This window comes from Narcine bancroftii, chromosome 2 (assembly GCF_036971445.1).
Source record: "Narcine bancroftii isolate sNarBan1 chromosome 2, sNarBan1.hap1, whole genome shotgun sequence".
Taxonomy (NCBI): domain Eukaryota; kingdom Metazoa; phylum Chordata; class Chondrichthyes; order Torpediniformes; family Narcinidae; genus Narcine; species Narcine bancroftii.
Genome location: NC_091470.1, coordinates 251,481,272 through 251,506,526, shown reverse-complemented (window position 1 = coordinate 251,506,526; position 25,255 = coordinate 251,481,272). Strand labels below are relative to the sequence as shown.

The 25,255-nt window shown below is 43.8% G+C and overlaps 1 protein-coding gene across 9 annotated transcripts in view; it reads right to left on the bottom strand.

Annotated features, from left to right (window-relative positions):
• ctdp1 (CTD (carboxy-terminal domain, RNA polymerase II, polypeptide A) phosphatase, subunit 1) overlaps nt 1–25,255 on the bottom strand; it is a 343,304-nt gene that overhangs the window by 246,063 nt on the left and 71,986 nt on the right. For all 9 annotated transcript variants that reach the window (XM_069920830.1, XM_069920826.1, XM_069920827.1 and 6 more), the window contains exon 9: nt 1,302–1,443. In XM_069920830.1, the coding sequence (XP_069776931.1) occupies nt 1,302–1,443 (142 nt within the window). The remainder of the gene's footprint in view (nt 1–1,301; nt 1,444–25,255) is intronic.

The following is a 25,255-nucleotide window of genomic DNA, read 5'->3' as shown; positions in this document are numbered from 1 at the left end:
CTGTACTTACACTGAACAAACTTCACTTGCATGAATTATAAACCTTAAACCATTTTACTTTATTTTTCATTCACATTCTCCAAAAAACATTTAACCGTCACTGCATCTGCAGGTTCCTCCCCCTCCACAGAGCCACCCGAAAGATAATTAACCTCTTCTCCCCCAAATTTACAGATAAAGCCTCTGACCAGAGCGACTCTTACTAAACAGGGTCAAGGAGACACTTTAAGAGTCACCCCAACGTCAAATGGGATCAACTAGCTCTTCATCCTGGGTGATGCCATTTTATTTAAATACAACATTATTCAAACTTTATTAAAACAGCTGCTAAGAGCAAAGATTGGCCAAGGCACTCCACCTGCTCCCATCATCACCCAAAGTATGTGTTACTTCAGAGATTATTTACTTTTACAATTTTTTTAACCTATTATTTTATTCTTATTTATTTTACTTATTAAAATTTATTTTCCACAATTTTTTGCTGTTTGGTTGAATTCCAGATACAAGAAGTTTTACTGTAGCTACAAATGATTTCCCACCAGCAGCTAACATGTATTCAACCTTTGAATTAATAATATTATTAGATACCATATTTTAAATGGAAAAACACATTCAATTATGCAATCACCCATTAATAAACCAACAGATCTCTTCGGTTCCCCATCAGGTAGTGGCATCATCTTTCTCCATTGCTCTAAATACCTGCAATATCAGATATTTTGTCCAATAATCCAAGCTCCTATTCAAACAAAAACAGGAGGGCAGAGGCATTGTCTTCACCCATACTCCACCACAACCCTTCCCCAACATTCTTCTCAATATCAACATGTTATTCAAATTAAACTTCCTGTGTCACGGTCTCGTGAAGACTTGTCAGCACCCACCCATGCACTTATTCTAGACTACCCCATTGTTATAGTATCACTTCTGCTTTTCCATAGACTGAGTCCCATTTGCCTGATGACTCTGTCTGCCCAAGTTTAAAACCTACATGCAAATCTTCTCAGGGGTTTTGCCTCCTCATCCTCCATACCCTGTGCAATCAGTCACCTTCGTCCAAAGCTGGCAGCTTGTACTATTCTGATTCCTTCACCTAATTGCCAATTAGGAGTCCAGGCTTCATTTCCATCTCTAAAGATCCTTCAGCATGCATTAAATCTCACCCCTTGTAGCAAGCTCATAATCACCCCTTTCCAACATCTCCTATGTTTAGCATCCTTTATCTGGTTATTTGTGTGCGAAACATTTTTACAATATTTTTCTACATTGAAGGCATTTATACAAATGCTCATATTGGTTACCTTTGAGTTTTGACATAGTCTTCTTTCAGTGGGAATAATTTTTCCTCAACTCTTTCCCAGCGTTCTAGAGAGCACCATAACCAGTCTGGGTTTACCACATGAAGATGCTTGCAAGTTTGCGCTTGTCGAACCTTTTCAGTTCCTGTCGGAGAAGAAAGACCCTTTATTGCCAAATTATGCTTAAACGTAAACAGACTATATAGACATTGCATTCTTATCAATTACCACATCAGCTCGGCCTCCTCCCTTGTTGTGTTGGAGATCAAACAGACATCCAACTCAGTGCTGATGGAAGGCATGGGCTAATTAACCTAGACACCATCATATAATTTCAACAAGCTATATCAAAGAAATATGAGATGCTCCAGAGTTCACCAAAGCTGCAAAAAAGAAAAGTTCTAATAATTTCATCAGACTGTCAAAGAATAGTTTATTATTTATAATAAGGCTAAACTTTAGGTCACACAAATTAAAGTGATTTTTTTCCCCCCTTTTTCTTCAACCCTTTTGGCAATGGTTCTTCTTTTCTCATCATCTTACACTTGCAATAGCTTTCGTAGCTCTTATCAAACTTTCTTTCATCATTTATCAACTGTCAAATAATTAAATGTTACTGCAAGTCAAAGGACTGTAAGACTGAAGAGTCATGTTTCCACCTTTCCAATGTCCTGGTTGAGGCAGTATGTCTAGCTATCATATCTTGAGGAGAATAAAGTGGTTCTGAAAGGAACCCAGTGTAACATTTTCCAGAAATTTGCATAGACTCGAAGGGCTAAACTGAGCAGATTACACAAACTGTGCACAATACTCCAGGTGCAGCCTTTACCAAAACCCTATATAAGACATGTTTATACTTGTACTCAAAGCCTCTTGTAATAAGCATTCCATTTGTCCTCCCCAAGGTTTACCACAGCAAAATGCTGGATTTTAGTTACCTGAATTCAAGAGCAACTGGATTCTTTTGAGCATCAACATTACCAAATCTTTCATTATTATTAAAAAAATAGTCTTTCTGTTCCTTGCACAAATGTGCATCACAATTTTCAACATAATATTGCGTCTGCCATATTCTTTCCCACACACTCTGCTCTTCCATTCCCCAAGGAGCCTCTTTATATCTTCTTCCTAATTTAAAAAATCCTGTCTTACTTTGTGTATACAATAAATTGGGAAATATGGTCTTTGATCAATCAACCAAACATGAGCACAGGAGGAGTCTGATTGGCTCTTGGAGTAATCTAATCTGATTATGGCTGTTGTGTATTCCACTCTGAGTTTTATCAGACATCTATCAACACCTCTGATTAAGAAAGTCTCCTGATGTTAGAATGAAAATGAACAAACAACTTATCAGTTGCCACTTGCAGAAGATATAAATGTCTTAACACCTCTTTACTTCCCTCTCGAAAAGTCTGGTTTACATTTGGGCTGTTTCTTGGCCCCAAACATTTTCTATCAGCCCACTAGCAAACTCCAATCAACTCATCTTTCATCATCCCAAATACCAGGGAATAAATCCCTGTGTACGATCTCAATGCAATTCAATCCCTAGTTTATCTGCAGTGCAATCCCTCCAGGACCAACTGATTGTTCCCAGAACCGATTACATGATTTTCATTCTACTCTTCTGGATAGAATGGACGATATTCCATAATACTTCTAATTAGCCATTAGAGAATTTAACACTCTCCCATTGCAATGTTTTAAAGGAACAAAACTTCTGTAGAACATGAATTAGCTCTGAGGTTTTTTTCCCACCATTCTGCACAGGTTGATGCCACTTGAACAATATGTGTATGTAGAAGAGTGCCTTTCAGTTTTTAGGTTCATGAGACTTTACCAGTTAAACCAGGCAGAACCACATATTGTCAATGATAAATCAATTTTTCATCATATTGTCAGAGTGGCATCAGACTTACTCATTGGGAAATTTGTTAACACTGAGAGAATTGCTATATCTTGTCACTGAGAATCTGCTTATTATCCCCATTCTCCATAAAAATGCATCCCAAAATACAAAGCTGTACCCAAGCAGTTTTGCAATATTTATTAATTATTTTTGAAAATACAGGAGTACAATCTTGATATCAGATTCAATCAAACTGAGTGTCTAAATGCTGAATGACACCACTTGCAGAGTGGAGAGTTGTTAAAGAAATCAAAGGTTGGGTTCAAAGAGCATTTACTGACAGATCAAACACAACTTAAAATAACGAGCAATAAACCTCCACCTCATTAGAGAAAGAGATGGTTGTGGGGAAACGTCAATGGAAACTTCAAAAAACGCACGTTAGAATAGCAGTAATTACAGCATCAACAACACAGGTTCAAATCCAGCGCAGTCTGCAAGGAGTTTGTACGTTCTCCTCATGTCTTTGTGGGTTTCCTTCATGTGCTCTGGTTTCTTCTGAAGCTCCAACAACGTATGGGAACTGTAGGTTAACTGGTGTTTTTGGAGGGCATGGGTTCATGGGATGGATGGGGCTGTTACTGCATTTATGCCTAAATTTAAAATCAAAGTCTCTTTCCTTACTGACAATACACTTAAATGGCTATTTCCATTTTGGGGCAGTTCCGTGGACTCCAAAAAAATCTCAAAATGATCTCTGTTTCTAGCATCGAAGATCTTATCCAACTTTATAAGTGTTTGCTCACTTTCTCAATTTTTAAATATTTCAGATTTCTGGTATTCGCATAATTTTATGCTTGACAGACCTTGGTTGCTTAGGCTGTTTTCCTCCACGTCTTCTTCTTTGCCCCTCCTCAGCTCATGTATGAGAACATCATGTCATTGCAACCTGCACTATATGAAGCATTTTCTCCACTGCCTCCCCCCAGCAATATAATCAAGAGATTAGCAGTGTGACTCAGAATATTATTGGAGGCTACAGTGGGAACCAAATCTCATGCAGGTTTAAGAAACTGACAACTCAACTATGTTCAGTTAATTTATGATCCACATAACATTTTGCACTTGATGAACAATTCGGTCCATGTTACACATGGCAAAAGGAGTTGACTTTCCTCAAAATCATGAAATTATGCAAAATGATATTGGAGTGATTGGCAATCCCATGAAATAATTGGAACCAGCTGAGAGACAACCAAGTCCTTAACTCAAGTGCCCATTTCTAAAAAGGGGAATTAATAGCAGGAAAGGAAAATGTAGATTTTCCCCCATAATAAGGCAGTAACAAATAGATTCAGATACAACATATTTCAACACTCTTACAGAAATAAAACTGGTATTTGTATGGGACACTTATATCAAGTATAATATGTTGAGGTGCTCACAGGAATATCAAATGTACACTGCCACATGAAAATGGTTGGGCTGATGTCCAAACCCCTGGTCAGTGAAGTGAGGACGAAGAAAAAGAGAACGTGGAGGAAGAGAGAAATGTATAGAGGTTTAGGGAGTGAACTACCAGTGCTTCAGGTCTTGGGCAGATCTGCCTTTAGCTATTATCTAAGGAAAATGGATAGAGGTCAAAAATCCAGAACTGGGAGAAACATCAATGGAAAGATGGAAAAGCAGATTTCAGATTTATTGTCAGAGAATATACATGACATCACATACAACCGAGATTCCTTTTTTCTGCGAGTGTGGCAGAATTATCACTAATTGGTAGAGCAAAAAATAAACTGTACACAGCGTAAACATGTAAACAATTAACAGAACTCTCAACAAATAGCAAATGAAAACAAATTGACTATGCAATACAGACAGAACAAAGAAAATCAATAAAGTGCACAAGTAAGAGTCCTTAAATGAGTCTTTGGAGTTTATTGTTGAAGAGTCTGATGGTGGAGGGGTAGCAGTTGTTTCTGAACCTGATGGTGCGAGTCTTTGGCACCTATACCTCTTTCCTGATGGCAGCAGTAACTGACTGGGATTATATTGAAGGTCGAAGAATGACTGAATCATATTCAGGAGAACTTCCTTAATTTGAATGCTTTTGATCCATTAAGGTTGTGATTTTGGGCAGCGCTGCTTGATTCTGGAGGCTGAGCACTCAAGCAGATGAAATGACAAAGTAGTGTCGGGAGGTATAAGAAAAAGGAGAGAGAAATGAAGAGAAAATATATAATATACTTAACGGGTTTTTAGCATGCATATATCTTGGTTGTAATTGGAATACAAAGGGAATTCCAGAGCAGAGGTTGGCAAAACTCAGCTGGAATCAGAATGGAGAATAACCATGAGTGCAGAGGGCAAGTCTGGGAAACTATTGGAAAGGTAAACTCTCAGATGTGGGAATGAAAATCCACATGGCAGTGGAATCTGTCATATATTTATGAGCAGTGACACAAAGTTGGTCAGAGCATATCACCAGTTCCATGCACAATTTACAATGATGATAGACTGGTTGAAAAAAGTTGAATTTTGTAGCACAATTGCTTGGAGTAATTACAGTTGTCCCCAGTTTTCAATGTGCAAAACATGCAACAATCTGAATGATCCTGAAATGAGGAATGACTCACAAGGCCTTTTCAAGCAAGGAAAATGCCCGACTGTAAAAGCGGAGCTTCTCCACCCTTATGCCTGGAGACTTACCTTTCTGAACGTTCTGTTGCTGGCTCCAAGGCACCGAATCCAACCCTTCTTGGCTTGCTGTTGCAAGCAGTTGGTTCAGGGTGAGCTGATGACGTCGTTGGCCCGCGACCCATATCCCCACTCACCCCTTTCCCTCCATGACCCCCTCAAGGCAGGGGTGGCAGGCGGATTCTGTAAAGGCAGCAGAGGCAGGCGCCATCAAGAGGCGGCCAGTGCGGGTTGTGACAGCCACACCGGGCCGCTTTGGCCTTTGGAGGCGCTCTCTGCGGCTCAAAACGCAACAGAACAATGGCTGTCTTCCCTACCCATAATCCCCCCGCAGCTGAAAATGGTCTGGGAAACACAGAGTATTTCCAGGTATGTGGGGGATTATGGGTAGGAAGACAGCCATTGCTCTGCTGCATATTTTGATGGGTGGCGCTACGGAACCAGTTGCCCCGCTTCCACTGGATCCAGAGGGCACTAAGAGGCACCACTCGACATGAATGCGATGCTGAAGCAGCCTTTTGGGGTGCTCTATGAAAGTTTTCTCTCTGTGCTTGTAGCCGGCCTCTAGGTGGAGACCTGGCATGAAATGGCCTACAGGGTCAACAGAGGGCATCTAGTTTCTTGATGAGGTATTTTATAATCTTCCAGTTAGAAGTGCCTAACCTTTTGTCTGGGATGATTGGGACCTGACACCTGCCGTTGTTTGGAATCTTCCGGATTTTGCAATCATGTTGATTTGGTCCCTTTAAGCAAATGCTTCACTCCTAGCTCCCACCATCTGCCCCCCTAGCCGTCCCGTCGCCACCACCCTGGCCTTCGCCGCTCCCCGACCAAGGGTTGGTGCCAGACTATTTTGCATCCTAGGCCGAGCTGAGCATGGGGAGGGGGGATTGCTGGTTTGACGTGCCAGCGCTGGCTGCTTGGAGCTGGCAGCCCAGCAGGACAGAAAGCTGGACATGAGGGGGACGATCAGGGTCAGGTGGGCTCCAGCATGAGAGGCCATGGTTCTGGGCAACCATCCCTTCAGTGCAGAGCTGCAAGCGGAGCAGTGGAGACAGGCGCCGATGACTTTCATGCACTCCACCAGCTCGTCGGGCGCCCTGGAAGTGCAACACTGCCCAACACCGCACCCCACCCATCTAACTCCCGACATGGCAGTAGGTGTGCAGTGCTGCCGAGCCAGATTGTGGCGACAGCTCAATGCAGGAGCAATGGCCATGTTCGTTACCCATAATCCCCCACGCAGCTGGAACCACTCTGCCAGCACCAGGGCAGTTCCAGATGCATGGGGGATTATGGGTAAGGAAGATAGCCATTGCTCCTGTAATGGACCAGACACTGCTTGCTTATCTCCTACCAGGTGCTGGGACTTTGGGGGGGGGGCAGGGTCTCTCTCTGAAAACAGAGAATTTATTACAGGAAATTAACATTATGTGTAATGTCATCTACCAAAAAAAGTGTCGGTTTTTGGAGGTTGCTGGTGTTCAGAACCCCAGATAAAAAGTTAGGCACTTGTATCACAATGGAATTCTACTGTTTGTAACCACTGTTCTCATTTTCATAGGCAGGAGACATTGACAACAGTTCCATTGGTGCTATTTACATCCCCTCTAGGTTTATCTTTTTGCTTTCAAAACATATCTTTCAATTACTAATTACTTTTGCCCAATGTCAATATCCCTTTCATCATTTAAGGTCTCCTACCTTCCACCAAACACATTTTGTTTTATTTCCTCTCTTCTCCTGCTCCTTGTTCTGAGTTAGATTTGATGGTCACCTTCTTTCAGATAAAATTAAATTCAAGTTTACTTATCATCCAATTGTAACAGTAGAACCCAGTGAAACAACATTTGGGGAGGGTGACCTCAGTGTTCCTCTCTTTAGCTTTTATGGCCCTGTGGAATTGACCTCTGATCTGATGCTTTACAGCAACCACGCTGCATTGTGACAGAGGCTCTCAATAGAGCTTCTATTGAAAGTTGACAGAATGGTGGCTGGTAGCTTTGCCCACCTCAGCCTTCTAAGGAAGTGCAGTCACTGATATGCCTTCCTGAGAAGTGAGGAGATGTTATGTGTCCAGGATGGATAAGTCATCAGTTACGTAGACTCTGAAGAATGTCCAGTGAAGTCTATTTCTCGAAATAAAAACAGAAGCTGTGGAAACATTCATTAGGTCAGGCAGCATCAATGTAAAGATATGAGTTAATATTTCAGGTTGAAGGTCCTTTGTCAGTTCCATGACCTAAAATATGAACTCTGGCTCCCTTTCCACAGTTGCTGCCTGACCAGTTGAGTCACAGGATCACACAGCAATGAAACAGGCTCTGCAGCCCAGTGTATCCATGCCCATTGATACTAATCCTGTTTACCACCTATAGTCCACAGCTTTCCATGCTTTATTTTTTCTTTTATTAAAAAATGTTTTTAGAACACATTAGAAGCCAATTCCAGCCACTGAGATCCAATCACACCTAATGAAGCTACAACACCATACGGTTTTGTGGGTGAGAGGAAACTGGAGAACCCGAAGAAATCTTACACAGGTTACAGGGAGAATGTACAAACTCTTATAGACAGCAACAGATTCAAAACCAGGTTGCTGATGCAGTAATAGTTTTGTGGTAATCTCTATGCTAACCATGCTGCCCAAGAGATTCAAGTGCTCATTCAGATACTATTTAAAAATTGTGAGAGTACATTTAAATGTTGTGAGGCATAAAGATGGTGGTGTTGCCGGACCCGCTGTAATGGCAGTGCTGCCACTGGTGCACACCCATGGGGAGCAAGGGAGCGGAGACACAGTGCTCCCACGAGGTCCAGCCACCCAGTTGACTGCCATCAGTTCCGTCCGGTCTTTGAACAGCTCAATGAGGGAGCCAACGGTGGTTTTACTTGAAATCCCACGACACCAGTGGGTCTGCGCCCAAGATGGCGGTGCCTAGTAACCAGCAGCAGCCACGAGGGGCTGCAGACTCCAGGGAAGCGGAGGACTGGAGCAGGGCACCAGAGGACGGGAAGGTCAACCCCCTCCCGAGAAAGAGAAGTGCAGGAGACGACCCACGTGAATGGAGACCACAGTGGTGGAGCAGTAAGGGGGCTCTGCAGCTGAGGGACCAGTGCATGTGACTCGAAGTGAGGAACCTGTGGGCTGCTGAGGACTACTTTTGGAATACTTGCGTTGGGCTGCAGGCTGCTGGAGACTGGCTCAAACTGGCTGGAGGGGTACCAGGTATCGGAAATGGGGTGCGAGGAGGTGCTGAGGGAACGAAGGGTTCCTGACTGTGTTGGAGGTTCAGATCTGGAGCTCGTTTGCCAATGGTTTGGACAAGACTCAGTGTGGCTTTGGAAGCACTGGAGGTGAATCTATGGACACTCTGTGACTCTGGGGAGGCTCTTTTGCTTCTCTCTCTGACTGCTAAGTCTGACTGTAGAGATGCTTAGGCAATTCCTGCCTGCGGCTAATCTGTCTGCCTTGCAGCAGGCAAAAAGAAATTTTGTGTAACAGTACTCTGCTTTATTACTATGACAATAAATTGAATCTTGAATCTACTTGTCTCCACCTTCTTGTATAGGGCATTCAAATTGCAACCACCCTCTGGGTGATTTTATTTTTCCCTCACAAACCTCTTACTCCTTAGCTTAAACTAATGCCTCTGTTATGGGAAAATATTCTCAGTCTCTGCCCTATGCCCATCATAACTTTCTACATACTTCAATCAGGTCCCCTCTCAGCTTCAAAGGACAACAAAACTACCTCAACCAATCTCTTCTCGGAGTTAAAACATTCCATCCCTGGCAATATCCTGCTACATCTCCTTTGTAGCATCTTAAGTGAAATCAGGTATTATGGTGGCCACAACCACATTGGCCTTGTCAACATTTGATGAGGTTGTCCCACAATTTCCAGTTCATTCTGTGTACAGCAACAATTAGAAGCTGAAAGGACCCAGGTGATCAGGTAGCATCCATGGAAAGAAATTAAAAAACAATTTTTCAGCCCCGAACCCAAAACATTATCTCTGAGTCTCAAAAAAAGGCCCCAATCCAAACTGTTGACCGACCATTTCCCTCCATGGATGCTGTCAGACCCAGTGAATTCCTCCAGCTACTTTTGATTTTCCAATCTATTTCTCACTTTGCCTCACCTGCAGGTTCCCCCGCACACCACCCCCCCACCCACCACCCCCACCAGAGTATTCTATTTTAAATCACAGGTACTAATGATATGAAGGAGTGAGGAAAGCAAAACATGTATATATTATACACATACACACACATAAATTGTGGCTGAAATTTGATAGATCACCAGGCTAGATTATTTCCGTGTGATTACTCCAATCTTCCAATGTAGTTAAAAGAAAACGGAATCAATTTGACCTTCTGTCAATGCTCTGCTCTTTTGGTGCAAATGAAGAATAGTTTCTTGCGGAGAAGAACAAAATATCTGTACATGTTTACCAAGAAACAATGTTACAGATTTATTGTGCATCAGCCAAAAGCATTATTCCCATTTCTCATGACAGCAGTTTAGCAATCTATGTATCTGGATGACATCAATGAAATGTCAAGGGACTAACAAGGGGTTTATCATTACCCCATCCATGAAGCAAAGTTGCATTTGTGGTAATTAGTAGATCAAAATCCTAGTAATGGCATGTCAAGTACCAACTCACAACCAAACTGTTAGCTTTCAGCTTACTCACAAAACAGCCATTAAAAATTAATTAAGATTCTCCCAGCAACCTTCCTTGACAAAGCAAGTAATGAACATAAGCATCACCTGTGATGGGTAAACTCTACCCCATACCAGTTGTCACAAATCCATCACCACCAGTTTCTCCTGAAACTTTTCTTCTTTACATCTTGGGGTGCAGGTTGCAATCTTTAACTCCAGAAATTAAACACATCAGGTCATAAGGATAACTTTGTGTAATGCATGAACCCCAGCATCTACAGACTTCTTGTTCAACTCAAATAGTTCCAGTTTTAGTTCATACAATCACTATGACAGAGATATCAATGGCCATTATCAAACTTGATAGATGTGATATCAAAAAAACATATGCTGTGTACTAATCTGGTCTATGATACTCAGACATGCCAAGTTCATCTTTATGTGATTACTGTGCTGTAAGATAAATTACATCCTATGATACTATGGCTCACTGGATAGCCAACAAAGAGCAGTTAATAAAGCTACTCCTTCACAATCCCCATGAGTTGGATTAAGACCTGACCTCTGGTGCGGCACGAATGGAGTTTGCACATTTTCCCTGCGACCGAATGGGGTTGCTTATGCAAAAGCTCCAGTTTCCTCGCACATCCTAAAGATTTGTGGGCTGATAGGTTAAATTACCACAATGAATTGCCTCTAGTATGTGGGTGAGTGCTAGAATCTCAGGGAGAGTTGATGGGAACTTGAAAAGAAGAAAATTGGTGAGGGGAGAATCAGTGTTAAAAACAGGTGTTCGATAGTGCAGGTCCAAAGGAAATGTTTCTGTATTGATTGTCTCTCCAATCTGGTCTTAAGAAGATAGTGATTTGAAAGATCCACTCCAGTCGAAAGCACAAGGCTTCCAAATGTTTCTAACACTCTTGGGACTGCTGTCTCCCAGATCGATTGCAGCAATGGCTACTCTCATAGGTGAACATAAAAGATCCACTTTGAGGAGGAACAAGGGAACCATCTTTAGCCCCTTTCACACTTGCAAGTGATCCCAGGAATCAAATGCCAATCGGACTTAAAGTGCCAAGTGTAAAAGCAAAATCAGCTCAACGCCGGCATCAGATGATGTCATTTCACGCTGGAGATTGACGGCCTCGACCCCAGTACAATCCTCAGCATCTGCAGACACTGGTGTTGCAATCAGGCGAGTGTGAACGGGGTAATTTCATTGTGGGATTGAAATGATCCAAGTTGAGTGCAGGAAGAAAAAATTAAAATGAAGGTATAAACTTTGCCATGGGAAAATCATAGTTGGGGGGGGGGGGCAAGAGAGCAAAAATAAATAGCAATAAACAGCAATAAATAGCAATAGCAGACAATTTTTAAACAAAATGGGAAAATTGGTAGCACTGTAAGTGCACAATTTATAAAGACCATGGGAAAAAAGTAATGGCGGACATGACTTTCCAGAATGCTGTGCGGCATAGAAACCCCTCTATGAATGCTCCAAGTATGCACCTAGGCATACAGCCCTTTCTCTGCCGCACAGAATTCTGGGAGGGCAGGTCTGCTATTGCTTTTCTCATAGTAATTATAAATTGTATGGGATAATGCTACCAACTCTCCCACTTTGTTTAAAAAGAGTCTCCTATTACTATTGTTACGGGCCTAGAGGACACCAAAATCCAGCAGCAATAGAAATTCACCAAGACAAATGGTTACTTCAACAAAAGTAGTTTTTAATTTTCTTTAAACATAAAAACATGATCAAACTTTAACTTATTACTATTAATTTAACCCCCTTCTAATTTAAAGCGCATATGTAGCTAATGTGTATAAGTTCAGAAAAGTTCTTTGATTCACAGTCCAATCTCACTTCTCACTCCTCCAAGTTCACCAATGTCAGGCAATCCTTATACTGTGCACAGAATTTAACATTCATGAATTTTCACCAAGCTCTGGTGTTTAAAAGTAATTGGTTACCGCTCAGGAAGGATCTCGTTGGTTTCAGAGAGAGATTCATTGCTTGTTGGACACTCACAAACTTATTCCCTCCAATCAGTCACTTCAGTATCTTGCTGAAGAAACTTTCCCCATCAGTGTTTTCTTCTTCTGCAGGTCACCACAGAGTTTCTTTTTGTTTCCCTTATTTCAGGTGAAACACTCCAGCCAGCCATTTCCTCTTATATGGATCCAATGGGTTGTTTTAACAGGCTGACCTCAGAACACAACCCATCTTCAAAATGGTTTTAAACAAGTTGCCAGATTGCCATGCTGCAGACACCAGTTCTCTCTCTCTCTCACACACACACAGTGTTTGCTCTCCTCTCTCTCTGCTTGCAAAGCCACATGACCTTCTTAGAACTGCAAACTGCATCCAGATTGCAGCACTGTTAATCTATTGCTCTCAAAACAATAATTCATTACTCCATAGCCTGTCCAATCAACACCTACTTATGAAGTCTCCAATAGGTATTCTTCAAAGTTTTTGCAAAGGCACTCGGAGCCTTGACTGTCTGGTTTGAGCAGAGCTCTGGCATTTTAAATGAGATCTGTTTTATGAAGTGTCTGTGTTTGTTTATGACCTACACTAAAACCCCCAATCTAACTCTTCCAAAAACATATCAATCCACAATATATGATATTGTGGTGCTTGCAGGAGCTGAAGGAAATCACTGCTGCCACACCGAAGGTCGTTAACGACTGTTTTTATTCAAATTCAGCGTGCTCCTTCAAGAGCAGCATGAGCTCAGTCACCTGGTGCGTTGTGACGCCATAATCGCTGCCCAGGGTGTACGCTGGAAGGGATGCTGGAGTCAGAGAGAAACCTCTGACGACCCCATTTCCCCATGGCTGCCCCACCACATGGCGATACAAGCGGGGCCAATTCGCCAAGAGGATGTGCGCCGCCACACAACCTCCCCCCAGAATTGGCTACGCATCCCATCGCTTCGGCGGCCGACCCCGGCGCTGGGCCGTGGCCATCTGCATCAGCTGTGATAAGTCCAAATGAGCAGCCTTTGAGCGGTCCACAGTAAATTGGGCGCCGCTGTCGCTCACGATGTGCGCCAGCACACTGAAACGAGCGATCCACTGGCTGACCAGTGCTCTAGCATACGTCTCCGCTGATGCCTCACGGACCGGGATGACTTCCAGCCATCTGCTTGCTCTGTCCACTATGGTAAACAGGTACTGCGATTCCCTGGGGTCCATGACATCCATGTGGATATGCTGGAACCTCCGCGTTGCCGAGTCGAAATGTTGAACAGGGCCCTGCGTGTGCCTGTGGACTTTAGACATCTGGCACCTGATGCAGTTTCAGGTTAGTACTGCCACCTCCTTCTTGAGGACATGCCAGACGAATCGCTGTGCCACCATACACACTGTAGATTTTAGTGATGAGTGGGCAAGATCATGGATAGAGCTGACGATCCTTGCCCTCCATTCCTTTGGGACTACCGGGCGCGGTGAGCCAGTGGAGGTGTTGCAGAGCAGCAGCTTGGCGGAGTCGGGAAGTTGGATATCCTCAAGCTGGAGACCCGAGGTGGCGGTCTGGAGAGCTTAAATTTCGGTGAAATGCTGCTGGGCCTGCACTAGTTGCGCGTAGTCGAGGCCAGGAGCTAGCATGCTGATGGGCGGGCGGGAGAGCACATCCGCAACCACATTGTCCTGTGCTGGATGTCTGTCGTGAATTCAGACATGTAGGACAGATGGCGCTGTTGCCTGGCTGACTACAGGTCCTTGGTCATGGCCAGTGCTTGGGTGAGGGGCTTGTGATCAGTAAAAATGGTGAAAGTTCTGCCCTCCCAAGAAGTATTGGAAGTGGCGGATGGCCAGGTACAGCGCCAGGAGCTCCTGGTCGAATGCACTGTATTTAAGCTCCGGTGGCCGCAACTGCTTACTGAAAAAGGCCAGCGGGTACCACTGCCCATCCAGCCACTGTTCCAGTACTCCCCCGACCACCGTGGCTGAAGCGTCCACCGAGTGTGCTGTGTGCGCTTCCGGGAGCGGGTGCACCAACAAAGTTGCCTCTGCAAGTGCCTGTTTTGTTTCAGTGAAGACCTCGTCCGTCTCCTCAGACCAGGCCAGGGTCTTCTCTTTTGTTGCATTCAGCGCGATGATGCGGGCAGCATTGGGGATGAACCTCTGGTAAAAATTTACCATTCCCACAAATTCCTGTAGGTCCTTGAGGGAGAAAGGTTTTGGAAAATGCATTCACAAGTACACTTTCTCCAGTACTGGAGCTGCCCCAGACCCTGAGATGGTGTGCTCTAGGAATTGCAATGTCTGTTTCCCAAACTGGCATTTGGCCTTGTTGAGCATGAGGGTGAATTCTGCCAGATGGGTGACAGGGTATGGAGATGGGCCTTGTGCTCTTCGTGGATGCGGCTGGCTACCAGGTTGTCAAGTAGGTAGATAAAGACAAAGTCCAAATCCCTACCCACTGCATCCGCATTCTTCAACCCGAACGGCATCCAGAGGAATTCGAACAAGCCGAAAGGGGTGATAATGGCGGTCTTTCCAACGTCATCGAGGTGTACCGGGAACTGGTGGTATCCGCTCATCAGATCGACTTTTGAAAAGAACCGCGCGCCGTGGAGGTTGGCCGTGAAGTCTTGGATATGGGGGACCGGGTACCTGTCTGGAGTCATGGCATAGTTTAGCCGTCTGTAGTCTCCGCAGGGCCTCTAAACCCCCAATAACTTCGGGGCCATGTGCAGTGGTGCCGCCCAAGCGCTGTCCAACCACCGAACGATGCCCAGCTCCTGGAGCCTAGAAAATTCCTCCTTTGCCTGTTTTAGCTTCTCCGGTGGCAGCCGCCTAGCTCTGGGAAGCAGCGGGGGGCCTTTCGTGGAGATGTGATGGAAAACTCCATGGTGGGGGGAGACAACGTCGAAGCGTGGCTCCAGGATAGCAGGGAACTCACTGAGGATCTCGGCTAACTCATCTGTGGCGGTGGCTACCATGGCGATTTTGGGGCTGTCGTTGTCCACCATGCCCAGGCGCACCAAGCAAAAAGTGCGGGCATTGAGCAGCATCCTGCTCCTCACATCCACTAGCAAACCGTGAAGTCAGTGCCTAACAGCGTGGTGCCCACCGAGGCCAGGACAAACCACCAAGTGAACTTTTCATCCCTGATCTGTATCTGTGCCCTATGGGTGCCATGGGCCGTGATTGCGGAACCATTGGTAGCCCACAGGGTTGGACCTGGGGTCTGGGTGCGAGTTTCCAGCACTGTAGTGGGGAGAGTGCTCAGTTCAGCCCCTGTGTCCACCAGGAACCGGCAGCCCATGGACTTGTCAGTGATGTAAAGGAGGCTGTTCACGTGGCCAACGGTCGCAGTCATCAACAGTGGATGTCCTGGCCATTTCCCTGGAAGTCGCAGGGCTGGCGGCACTTGGGGGCTTTCGCTCACCAGCGTTAGTGATAAAAGCACCATGTTGAATGGGTTTCCTCCGGCTTGTGCTTGGGGGTATCCTGCGGATGGCAGGGCCCCGGCTTGGAGACTTGGCTGCCTCGTTCTCCTGTTTTGCACGCCAGAGGACATCTGCTCGGGTTGCGGCCTTGCGGGGGTTGGAAAAGTCCTCTTCGAACAGATGGAGCTGGATATCTGACATCTGTTCAAGGAATATCTGGCAGAAGAGGAAACACAGTTCATGATCCTCCGCCAGGGCCAGCATTTCGTCCATGAGGGCTGAGGGGCTGCGATCCCCCAATCCATCCAGGTGTAAGATCCTGGAAGCACAGTGCTGGGGAGTGAGGCCAAATTTCCCCAGGAGTAGATTTTTAAGGACAGTATACTTGCCCACTGCTGGTGGCCGGTGAATGATGTTGTCCACCCTTGCCGCCGTGTCCTGGTCCAGCGCACCCACGACATGGTAAAATTTTGTGATATCGGCTGAGATTTTGCAGAGGTGGAATTGTGCCTCCACCTACTCGAACCACATCCATAGGTGATGGGGCCAGAAGGGGTGGGGGGTGGGGGGGAGAAGTTTGAGGGCTACTGTGTTCACCTCAGCTGCGTCCATCATTCGCTGGGTCCAGTTGACCGTCTGGGCCTGTTGGGGTCACCACTGTGGCACTTGCAGGAGCTGAAGGAAATCACTGCTGCCACACCGAAGGTCATTAACCATTGTTTTTATTCAAATTCAGCACGCCCCGCATGAGCTCAGTCACCTGGTGCATTGTGACGTTATAATCGCTGCCCAGGCTGCACACTGGAAGGGATGCTGGAGTCAGAGAGAAACCTCTGATGACACCATTTCCCCATGGCTGCCCCGCCACTGGCGATACAAGCGGGGTCTGTTCGCCATGAGGATGTGCGCCGCCACAATATAATCCGTCACACTATTTATTGCTCGCACTTTCGCACGGTCCCTTATAAAGGTTTATATAGGTTGGCACAACAACAGGAACTCAAGGCTCATACTGTGCTGTACATAAAGCTTAATTCTGTTATAATTAGGCATGATTAATTTTGTTCAAATATAAGATCATAATATATTGATCAGGATTACTCGATGTGTCATGATGTCACCAGAAGAAGGTAGAATAGTCCTAACCCCAGGGATGGCTCCGTGTAAGTGTGAAAGCATTCACTGTCCCAGTTAGGAGTGGTCAAGTGTGAAAAGCCAAACCCTCATTCCTATCCCAGAACACTGGACAGCCAATTTAGTGAGATGCAAGTTTGTCAACCCAGTTTTGGGGATGTGGAAGATAACCCAGAGCACCTGGCAGTCACAGGGAGAATGTGCAAACTCCAAGCAGACAACACCCGAGTCAGAATTAAACCCAGGCTGCTGAACCTGTGTGGCAGCAGCTCCACAAAATCATATTATCTTGCCAAAATGACATTGACATTTCTGGGAGCATGCTACATTTCCCACAGCTAGGGAAGGTCAGAATAGGAAGATAGCACAGACAAACGAGTAGTTGAGGAGATGGGTTCGTTCTTGGATCATTGGAACCTTTTCTGGGGAAGGGGTGACCTGTACAAGCAAGACAGGTTGGTGAACTAGAGGGGAAGCAATATCCTGGCAGAGAGGTTTGGTGGGGGTTAGGGAGTTAAACTAGATTGACAGGGAGGTAGGAACCAGAGTGAAGAGGCGGTTGGCACACAAGTGGGGACTGCACGTAGAGGGATTTTGTGGAAGGACAAGCAGATGGAGCAAAATTGCAGCCATTGGGATGCATTGCAATGAAATAGGGACACAGAGCTAAAAAACAAAGAAAAATACCGGGCTAAAAGATTTGTATGTAAATGCATGCAGCATATGAAATAAAGTGGATGACTACAGCAACAGATTGCCAAGTATGATGTTGTGGCCATCGGACTCTTGGCTAAAGGATGGATACCATTGGGAAGTGAATGTCTAAAGTTACACAGTATAACAAAAGTATAGAGATAAGCAGAGGGGTGGCATGGCTGTTTAAGGAATAACATGAGATCATTGGAAAGAGGTGAAATTGGATCAGAAGATATAGAATCATTGTGAGCTGAGTTAAGAAATGGCAAAAGTAAAAAGATACTGTTGGCAGTTAAACAAGAACAAACAGTAGCAGGGATGTAGGCAACAAAAAGATGTGTCAGAAGGGCAATGTCATGGTAATCAGGAAAACCAGGTTGGGACTAGATCTCAAGAGAGAGGATTTGTAGAATTCCTACGAGATGGGTTTTTAGAGCAACTTGTTGATTAGCCCATCAGGGGATAGGCTGAATTGGATTGGATATTGTGTAATGCGCCAGAGCTGATTAGAGAGCTAAGAGTAAAGGAAGCATTACGGGGCAGTGATCACCATATGATTGAGGTCAATCTGAGATTTAACAAGGAGAAATGAATGTCATATGTGTCGGTATTTCAGTGGAGTGAAGGGAACTACAGTGGCATCAACATGTACATTGAGGATGTCACCGAGATCAAATGCTTCACAACCAGGGCAAACCAGAAAGCATGGCTGAATGCAGAAGTCCAGCACTTCTCTGTGCTCGTAATGCTGCCTTCAGGACAGTGGATGAGATAGCACAAAAATCAGCAAGGCTGAACTCTCCCGTGCAATCCAGAAGCCAAAGTGGGGGTACGCACAGAAGATTCACAGATAACTCTGCGACATAAGGAGCATGCAGCAAGGAATCAAAACTAAAGCGGATCGGGTCAACCTTGCAAGTTAAGGAGAACACCTCCCTTCCGGACAGAAGGAATATTTCTATGCATAGGTTAAGGAGAAGAAGAAGACGACAGCAAAGGAAGTTCACCGGAGCCAAGGTGAGAAGAACTCTATCCAAGGTGAACCCACAAGAGGCGGAAGGAGCAGACAACATATCTGGCCAGGTTCTGAAGGACTGCACAGACAAATTGACGGAGATCTTCACAAGCATCTTCAACTCCTCACTGCAGTAATCCATCATTCCCGAGGGGTTCAAGATCACTTATCCTGTCAGAAGTTTTAATGGATTTTGAGAGGCTTATGAACCTCAAAAGCACAGAGGAGGAGAGGGATTACTGCTTGCCCAAAGGAGAGCAATGTTCCCTCTGGGCTAAAGTTTTCCAGCACACTTCTATTGGGAGAATGTTGGAATCAGTTAGAGCAATTTCATTCTCATTTAGTTGATTTCTTCCATACTTCTCTCCTATCAACGACAGAAAAACATTAGAAATATTTAATGGCTTCTGTCTGTAGCCCCACTTAAATGTGCTATGGCCCCCATTGAGAATGGCCGGATGGCTCGGTTAGAGTCACAAATAAGATCCAAGGCACAACTGACGTGAAATATAAATTTTGTAGAAAGGTTTTACAAGCTGAGCAAACAATTTTTATTTGTTGATTCGTCCACCTAAGTTTCTCAAGGGGTCATTTCTGACTCATAATGCATTTGCTGCCCATTATATACCCCACATCCCCCATGAACAACACATGGGTAAATGCCCCATAGTGAGTTCCCTCCCAGCTCATCACTGCCACCACTCTCCCTATCACACCGTAGCTTGTGCAAAAGGAAAAAAAGATAAAAATTTAAGTAAGGAAGCAACTTGAATTGACTCAAAATCTTCAACATGAAAGAAAATATCATGCCTCCCATGGTGTAACAGATATGAATGAATGCCCAGGTAAATTTAAATTTAAAGGAGGTGCTATGGAAGTATTAGTAAAGTTTCGGTCAAATTTGCACATTTCACCAAAATGGATTTGAAAGTAGGGAAAAGGATGTAGAAAAGGAAAGCAGACAATTAACTTTGTTCAAACACTCTGATGCAGGGTTTTGAAGCAGATGGGTGGACTGTTTCTCTCCCCACAGATAGCAGATGAGGTTTTCCAGTTCTTTCTGTTTTAATTTCGGATTTCCAGCATCTGCAATTTCATTTTCATGACGTTCTCCTTAAAATTGGTTTGATTGGGCTTGAAGGGTGCAGAATGAATAAAAATTTTCAGGAAGCTGGTTGGTTACCCTCATTCAAGGTAATGACAGAAGATAAGTAAGTGGCTAGTGATGATCTGGGTTGCATTGCCTGGATTGTGGCGCAAGATGCAAAAGTCACTTTCACAGGAGATTTGGATAAACAGTTAAGGAGGAAAAGGTTGCAGGACTAAGGAGGGTAATAAGCAAAGAAGCTTGACAAATAGGGTATCTCAAATGGCTGGATAGGGCAGGAAGAATTGCTTTACTACCAATTGCACTGCACTGATTTTTTTGATTAGGATTAGAACTCCAATGCATTATATCAACAACCTCTATTGTAAATCAGCCCTATTTTACATTTTCTACAGCCACACACACCCTGTTCCTTTAAGTCAGAGGTGAATATTTAACTCAAAGTTCAAAGTTATCCCTGGCCATGACAAACCTGAGGTTCTTCTTCCTGCAAGCCAGATAGAATTTCTATTTAACAGTAGGGCAAAAATTGTACTCAAGATACCCATCCAAAAAGAGAGATGTCAACAAAGAAAGGAGTGCAAACAAACTATGCAATACAGAAAATAAATATTCAATTATAAATAATGTGACAAGTAATAGACCTTAAATGTGTCTTAAATTAGTTTGTTGTCCAGGAGTCTGATGGTGGAGGGGTAGCAATTGCTCCTGAGCTTGATGATATGAGTCTTTTCCAATGACAGCAGTGAGAACACAGCACGTGGTGTGGATCCTTGATGATAGTTGCTGCTCTCTGATGGCAGTGTTCCACGTAGATTTTTCTCAGTGGTGCGGAGAGTTTGCCTGTGATGTACCAGGCTGTGCCCACTACTTTTTGGAGGGCTTTTAGCTCAGAGGTATTGGTCCACATACAAGGCAATGATGCAGCCAATCAGCACACTTTCTACTACACATCTGTAGAGGTTTGCCAAGGTTTTCAATGGCATACCAAGCCTCCACAAACTCTTGAGGAAGTAAGGCCCTCATGATGTCTCTTCTATTACAATCAAGAAACTTGGGTTCTTTTTAAAACAACTAGACTTACTAACTAAGCAAATAGCATGAAGGACAGAACATACACATGTCAGATCTCATGTGAAGGCATCCATCTTGAATCAACCCAAGATACAACAGCATTCCCCAGATGCTACACACTCCATCTCCAACTCCTCCTGGTGATAGCACTCCATCACTACATCCCCTTTCCTTGAGATGTTTAATCAAACATGACATTAATAGTATTCTTTCAATTTAAAGTTCAACCAAGCATAACATGAACATCAGCAGCACAGACTTATAAGTGTGCAGTTCTTTTTCTTTTATAGATTCATTCTGTCAGGTGCTTTTATAACTTGTGTGCATCTTCTTCACACAGGTGCTTGTGTCAGCTCTGCAGGCTCACTACTGTCCAGCATGGGTGGTGTTTCTGTGCAGGCTGAATCCTCTGCATTTATTTGTTCCTGCAGTATCTCTGGCATTTTCAGCTGGCTCCTTCGATTCTTCCTCAAAATTTGACCCTCCTCTGTTCTGACAGTGTAGCATCTTGGACTTACTTCTCCCAGAACAGTAGCCTCTTTGTCCCAAGTGTTGGAATCTCTGAGTCTCACTCTGTCATGTTGCACCAGTGGCTCTAAGCTTCTTGCTGACTTTTGTCATAGTTTGCTTTTTGTCTCCTTGCAGACACTTTTGTTTTTGTTCGCCATCTCAGTTCTTGTTTGGGTCTGCAGAGTAGGGAAATGTGGTGCGTAGTCTACATCCCATCAGAAGTTCAGTGGGTGACGTGCCATGTTCAAGTGGCAAAGTTCTGTACCTCAATAGAGCTAGGTACAGATCTGAGCCACTGTTCAATGTTTAGTTGAACAACTGTTTAACTATGTGAATTCCTTTTTCTGCTTTGCCGTTTGACTGTGGACACAGAAGACTTAAAATCACATGTCTGAAATCATACCCCTCCACAAAGTTCTGGAATTCTCTACAACTGTAGCATGGCCCATTGTCACTGTAAACAATTTGAGGAATACCGTGTCTTACAAAGATCGATTTCATATATTTGATCACACAAACAGCAGACATGCTATGAAGCAGCACAATTTCTGGATAGTTCAATAGATAATCAATAACCAGCAAGTAATTATTTTCATCCATGTGGAACAGACCAGTCCCAACTTTCTGCCATGGTTCTGCTGGGAAAGTCAGTTATTATTATGGACTCCTTTGTCTGCTTTGCATGATGTTTCAGCAGGTCTCACAGCTTGAAGTCAATGTTAGCATTTATCCCAGGCCAATAAGCAGTAGTTCTGACCATCCTTTTGCATTTTTCCATTCACAGGTGCCCCTCGTGCACCCTTTTCAGCATCTCTTGTCTCAGAGATTGAGGAATGACAATTCTGCTCTGTCTGAGTAGAAGCCCATTAAAAACACTCAGTGCAGCTCAGATGTTGTAGTATGGCTGACATTCACTTCTAGGCCATTTTTCATTCAGATTCTTGATGATCTTCTGTAGATCTCTGTCCTTTTCTGTTTCAGCTGTGATCTCTTGGTTTTCATGTCAGATACAGGATTTTTCTTGATTATTGCTATTAAAGGCTTGTGGTCTCTGCCACGAATGTTGATAGACCAAACACATAACTGTGGAATTTCTTGAGTCCATGGACCACACCTAGACACTCTCGATCTGTGCATATCGACATTCAGATGTTGTCATCGTCCTTGATGGGTATGCAATTGGCCTTCAATCTTCTCCCACAGCCTGAAGTAGTACGGCACCTATTCCATCTTTTGAAGCATCTTTAGATATTTTCATCCTTCTGGAGGCATCAAAGAATGTCAAAAGTACTGATCCTGTTGTGAGAATGGTCTTCAGTCGTCCCCATTCTTCCTCATGGTTGTCTGTCCACTTGAATTCACATTTATCCTGTAACAACTTCCTTAGGTACATTGTTTTGGAAGACAAGTTTGGTATGAATTTACCAATGAAATTGATCATGCCCGGCACTCTCAATATGCCTTTTTTGTCAGTGAGTCTGGACATCTATAAAATTGCTTTTACCTTGCTCTTGTCTGCCTCTACACCCACTCTGACAGTTTATCTCCCAGAAAGGTGATTTCCTTCACACAAAACTGACATTTTTCTCTGTTTAATCCATACTTCTGGGTGCGTTGTAGAGCCTTTTGTTGTGTTGTTTTTGTGTGGATTCCCATAAGATCAAGTCATTTATGTACCCCATTTATGCCTTCTATGATGTGCTCCATTGTCCTGTGGAACACTTCTAGAGCTGAGGAAATTCTAAAAGCCAGGAGTATCAGCCAAACGGTGTATTAAATGTATAGTATTGTGTGCTTTCTTCATGCACTTTTATTTGCCAGAAGCTCTGGGATGCATCCAATTTAGTGGAAAAACCTTGCACCGGCCACCTCGCTTGTAATTTCATCCCTTGGTCGGAATCTGATAATGCTCCCTCTTTATATCGGCATTCAAGTCTTTTGCATAGGTCACCGTTCTTCTTTTTGAATCATACCATTGAATTCACCATTCTGTGGGCTTCTCCACTTTCTTTATGACCCCTCGTGCAGTCATTCGGTCAAGTTCCTGCTTGAGCTTTTCTGTTAGTGGCATTGGAACCTGTCTTGGGACATACAGTACTGGCTGTGTGTCCTCTATTAACTGTATCTTATAGGTGAATGGTAGAACTCCAAACCCCTTGAAGATATCGGGAGATTGATCCAGTATTTCCTCTATGCTGTTCTGTGCATGGTTACTGTAAATGTGATACACCCTCTTGACTAGGTTTAAGCTTTCACATGCTTTGTCACCAAGCAGTGAATAATGTCCATCTGGCACTACTGTGAACCTGAGGTGGTGCTCTTTATCTTTAACTTTCACCTTGAGTTAACAAGTACCTTTTGAGTCAATGCTTTGAGCAGTACTGGATTTGTATGGATGTATGACTTTATCTTCATTGCCCTGATGTCACGCTCAGAGATCAAATTGATCTTTGCCCCTGTGTCTAACTTGAAAGGAATATTTCTTCCATTTGTATGCAATGACAGTGCATTTATCCTGCTCAACACCGTTCACTTCCTGCACCACCATGCCCACGAAAAGTGTATCATTGAGAGCAGTTTCTTCTATAGTGTGTACACTTTTACCTGTTCAGTTTCCCTTTGGAAAAACATTGCTTTGCAGTGATTCTGCCCTTTGCACTGACTATGCCTTCATTTTCACTGGCTTTTACACTAACACCAATTTTTTTTGAATGCTGCAGTGCTAATTCACTGACGTGGCACATCTTCACAACTCCACCTGAGGTAAACTCCGTCTCTCACAGCAACCTCTCTCTCACTTTTTTTTTAAAACCATTAATCTCAAACACAATTTGATCACAGATCACATGTTCTTGCTTTTAATTTTAAGTCTGTTAAAAAAGTATCAAAGCTCTCTTCCTGCAGCTATATGCACAAGCAAAACACGTACCTCTTGAAGATTTCATTTTTCTTTGGCGAAGTGTTCATCAAACATCTTGATAATCTTGTCGAATTTGATCTTGTCTTCTGCCTCGGCAAAAACAAATGTGTTGAAAACCTCTAGTGCTTGAAGTTCCGCCACGGTAAGTAGCAGTGCAATCTTCCATGTATCAGGTTCTGTTTCGATTCCAATGGCTTGCAGGTACAGCACAAAGCTATGTTTAAGCAGTCTCCACTCAAGGTCAATATTTCCGGTCCATTTTACAGCATTTGGAGTTTTTAAACTCTCCATATTTTCACTGCTGATATCAACTGTTACTCACTATGCACGCTGTGTTTCTTTTTTCCTTTCACTCCTGTGCACAACAGAATTTGGCTATTTCTCCTACTCCAGGCACCATGTGATGTTTGTTCTATTACAATTAAAAAAAACTTGGGTTCTTTTTAAAACAACTGGATTTATTAACTAAGCAAACAGCACAAAGGACAGAACATACACATGCCAGACCTCATGTGGAGGCAACCATCTTGAATCTACCCAAGATGCAACATCATTCTCCAGATGCAACACACTCTGTCTCTGACTCCACCTGGTGGTAGCACTCCATCACTACAGCACTGAAGTGCTTTCTCAGAACCTGAGAACACTACAGCATAGAACCAGGGCCCTTCGGTCCTTCTAGTCTGTGCCAAACCAATTTTTTTGCCTAATCCCACTGACCCGCACCCAGTTCATAGCCCTCCATACCTCTCCCATCCATGTACCTGTCTAAATTCTTGTTTAAAATATTTTATGTAAGATCTACACATATATAACAAATAAAATAAACCATATAATCACATTGTTAGTTACTGATTAAATACATGTT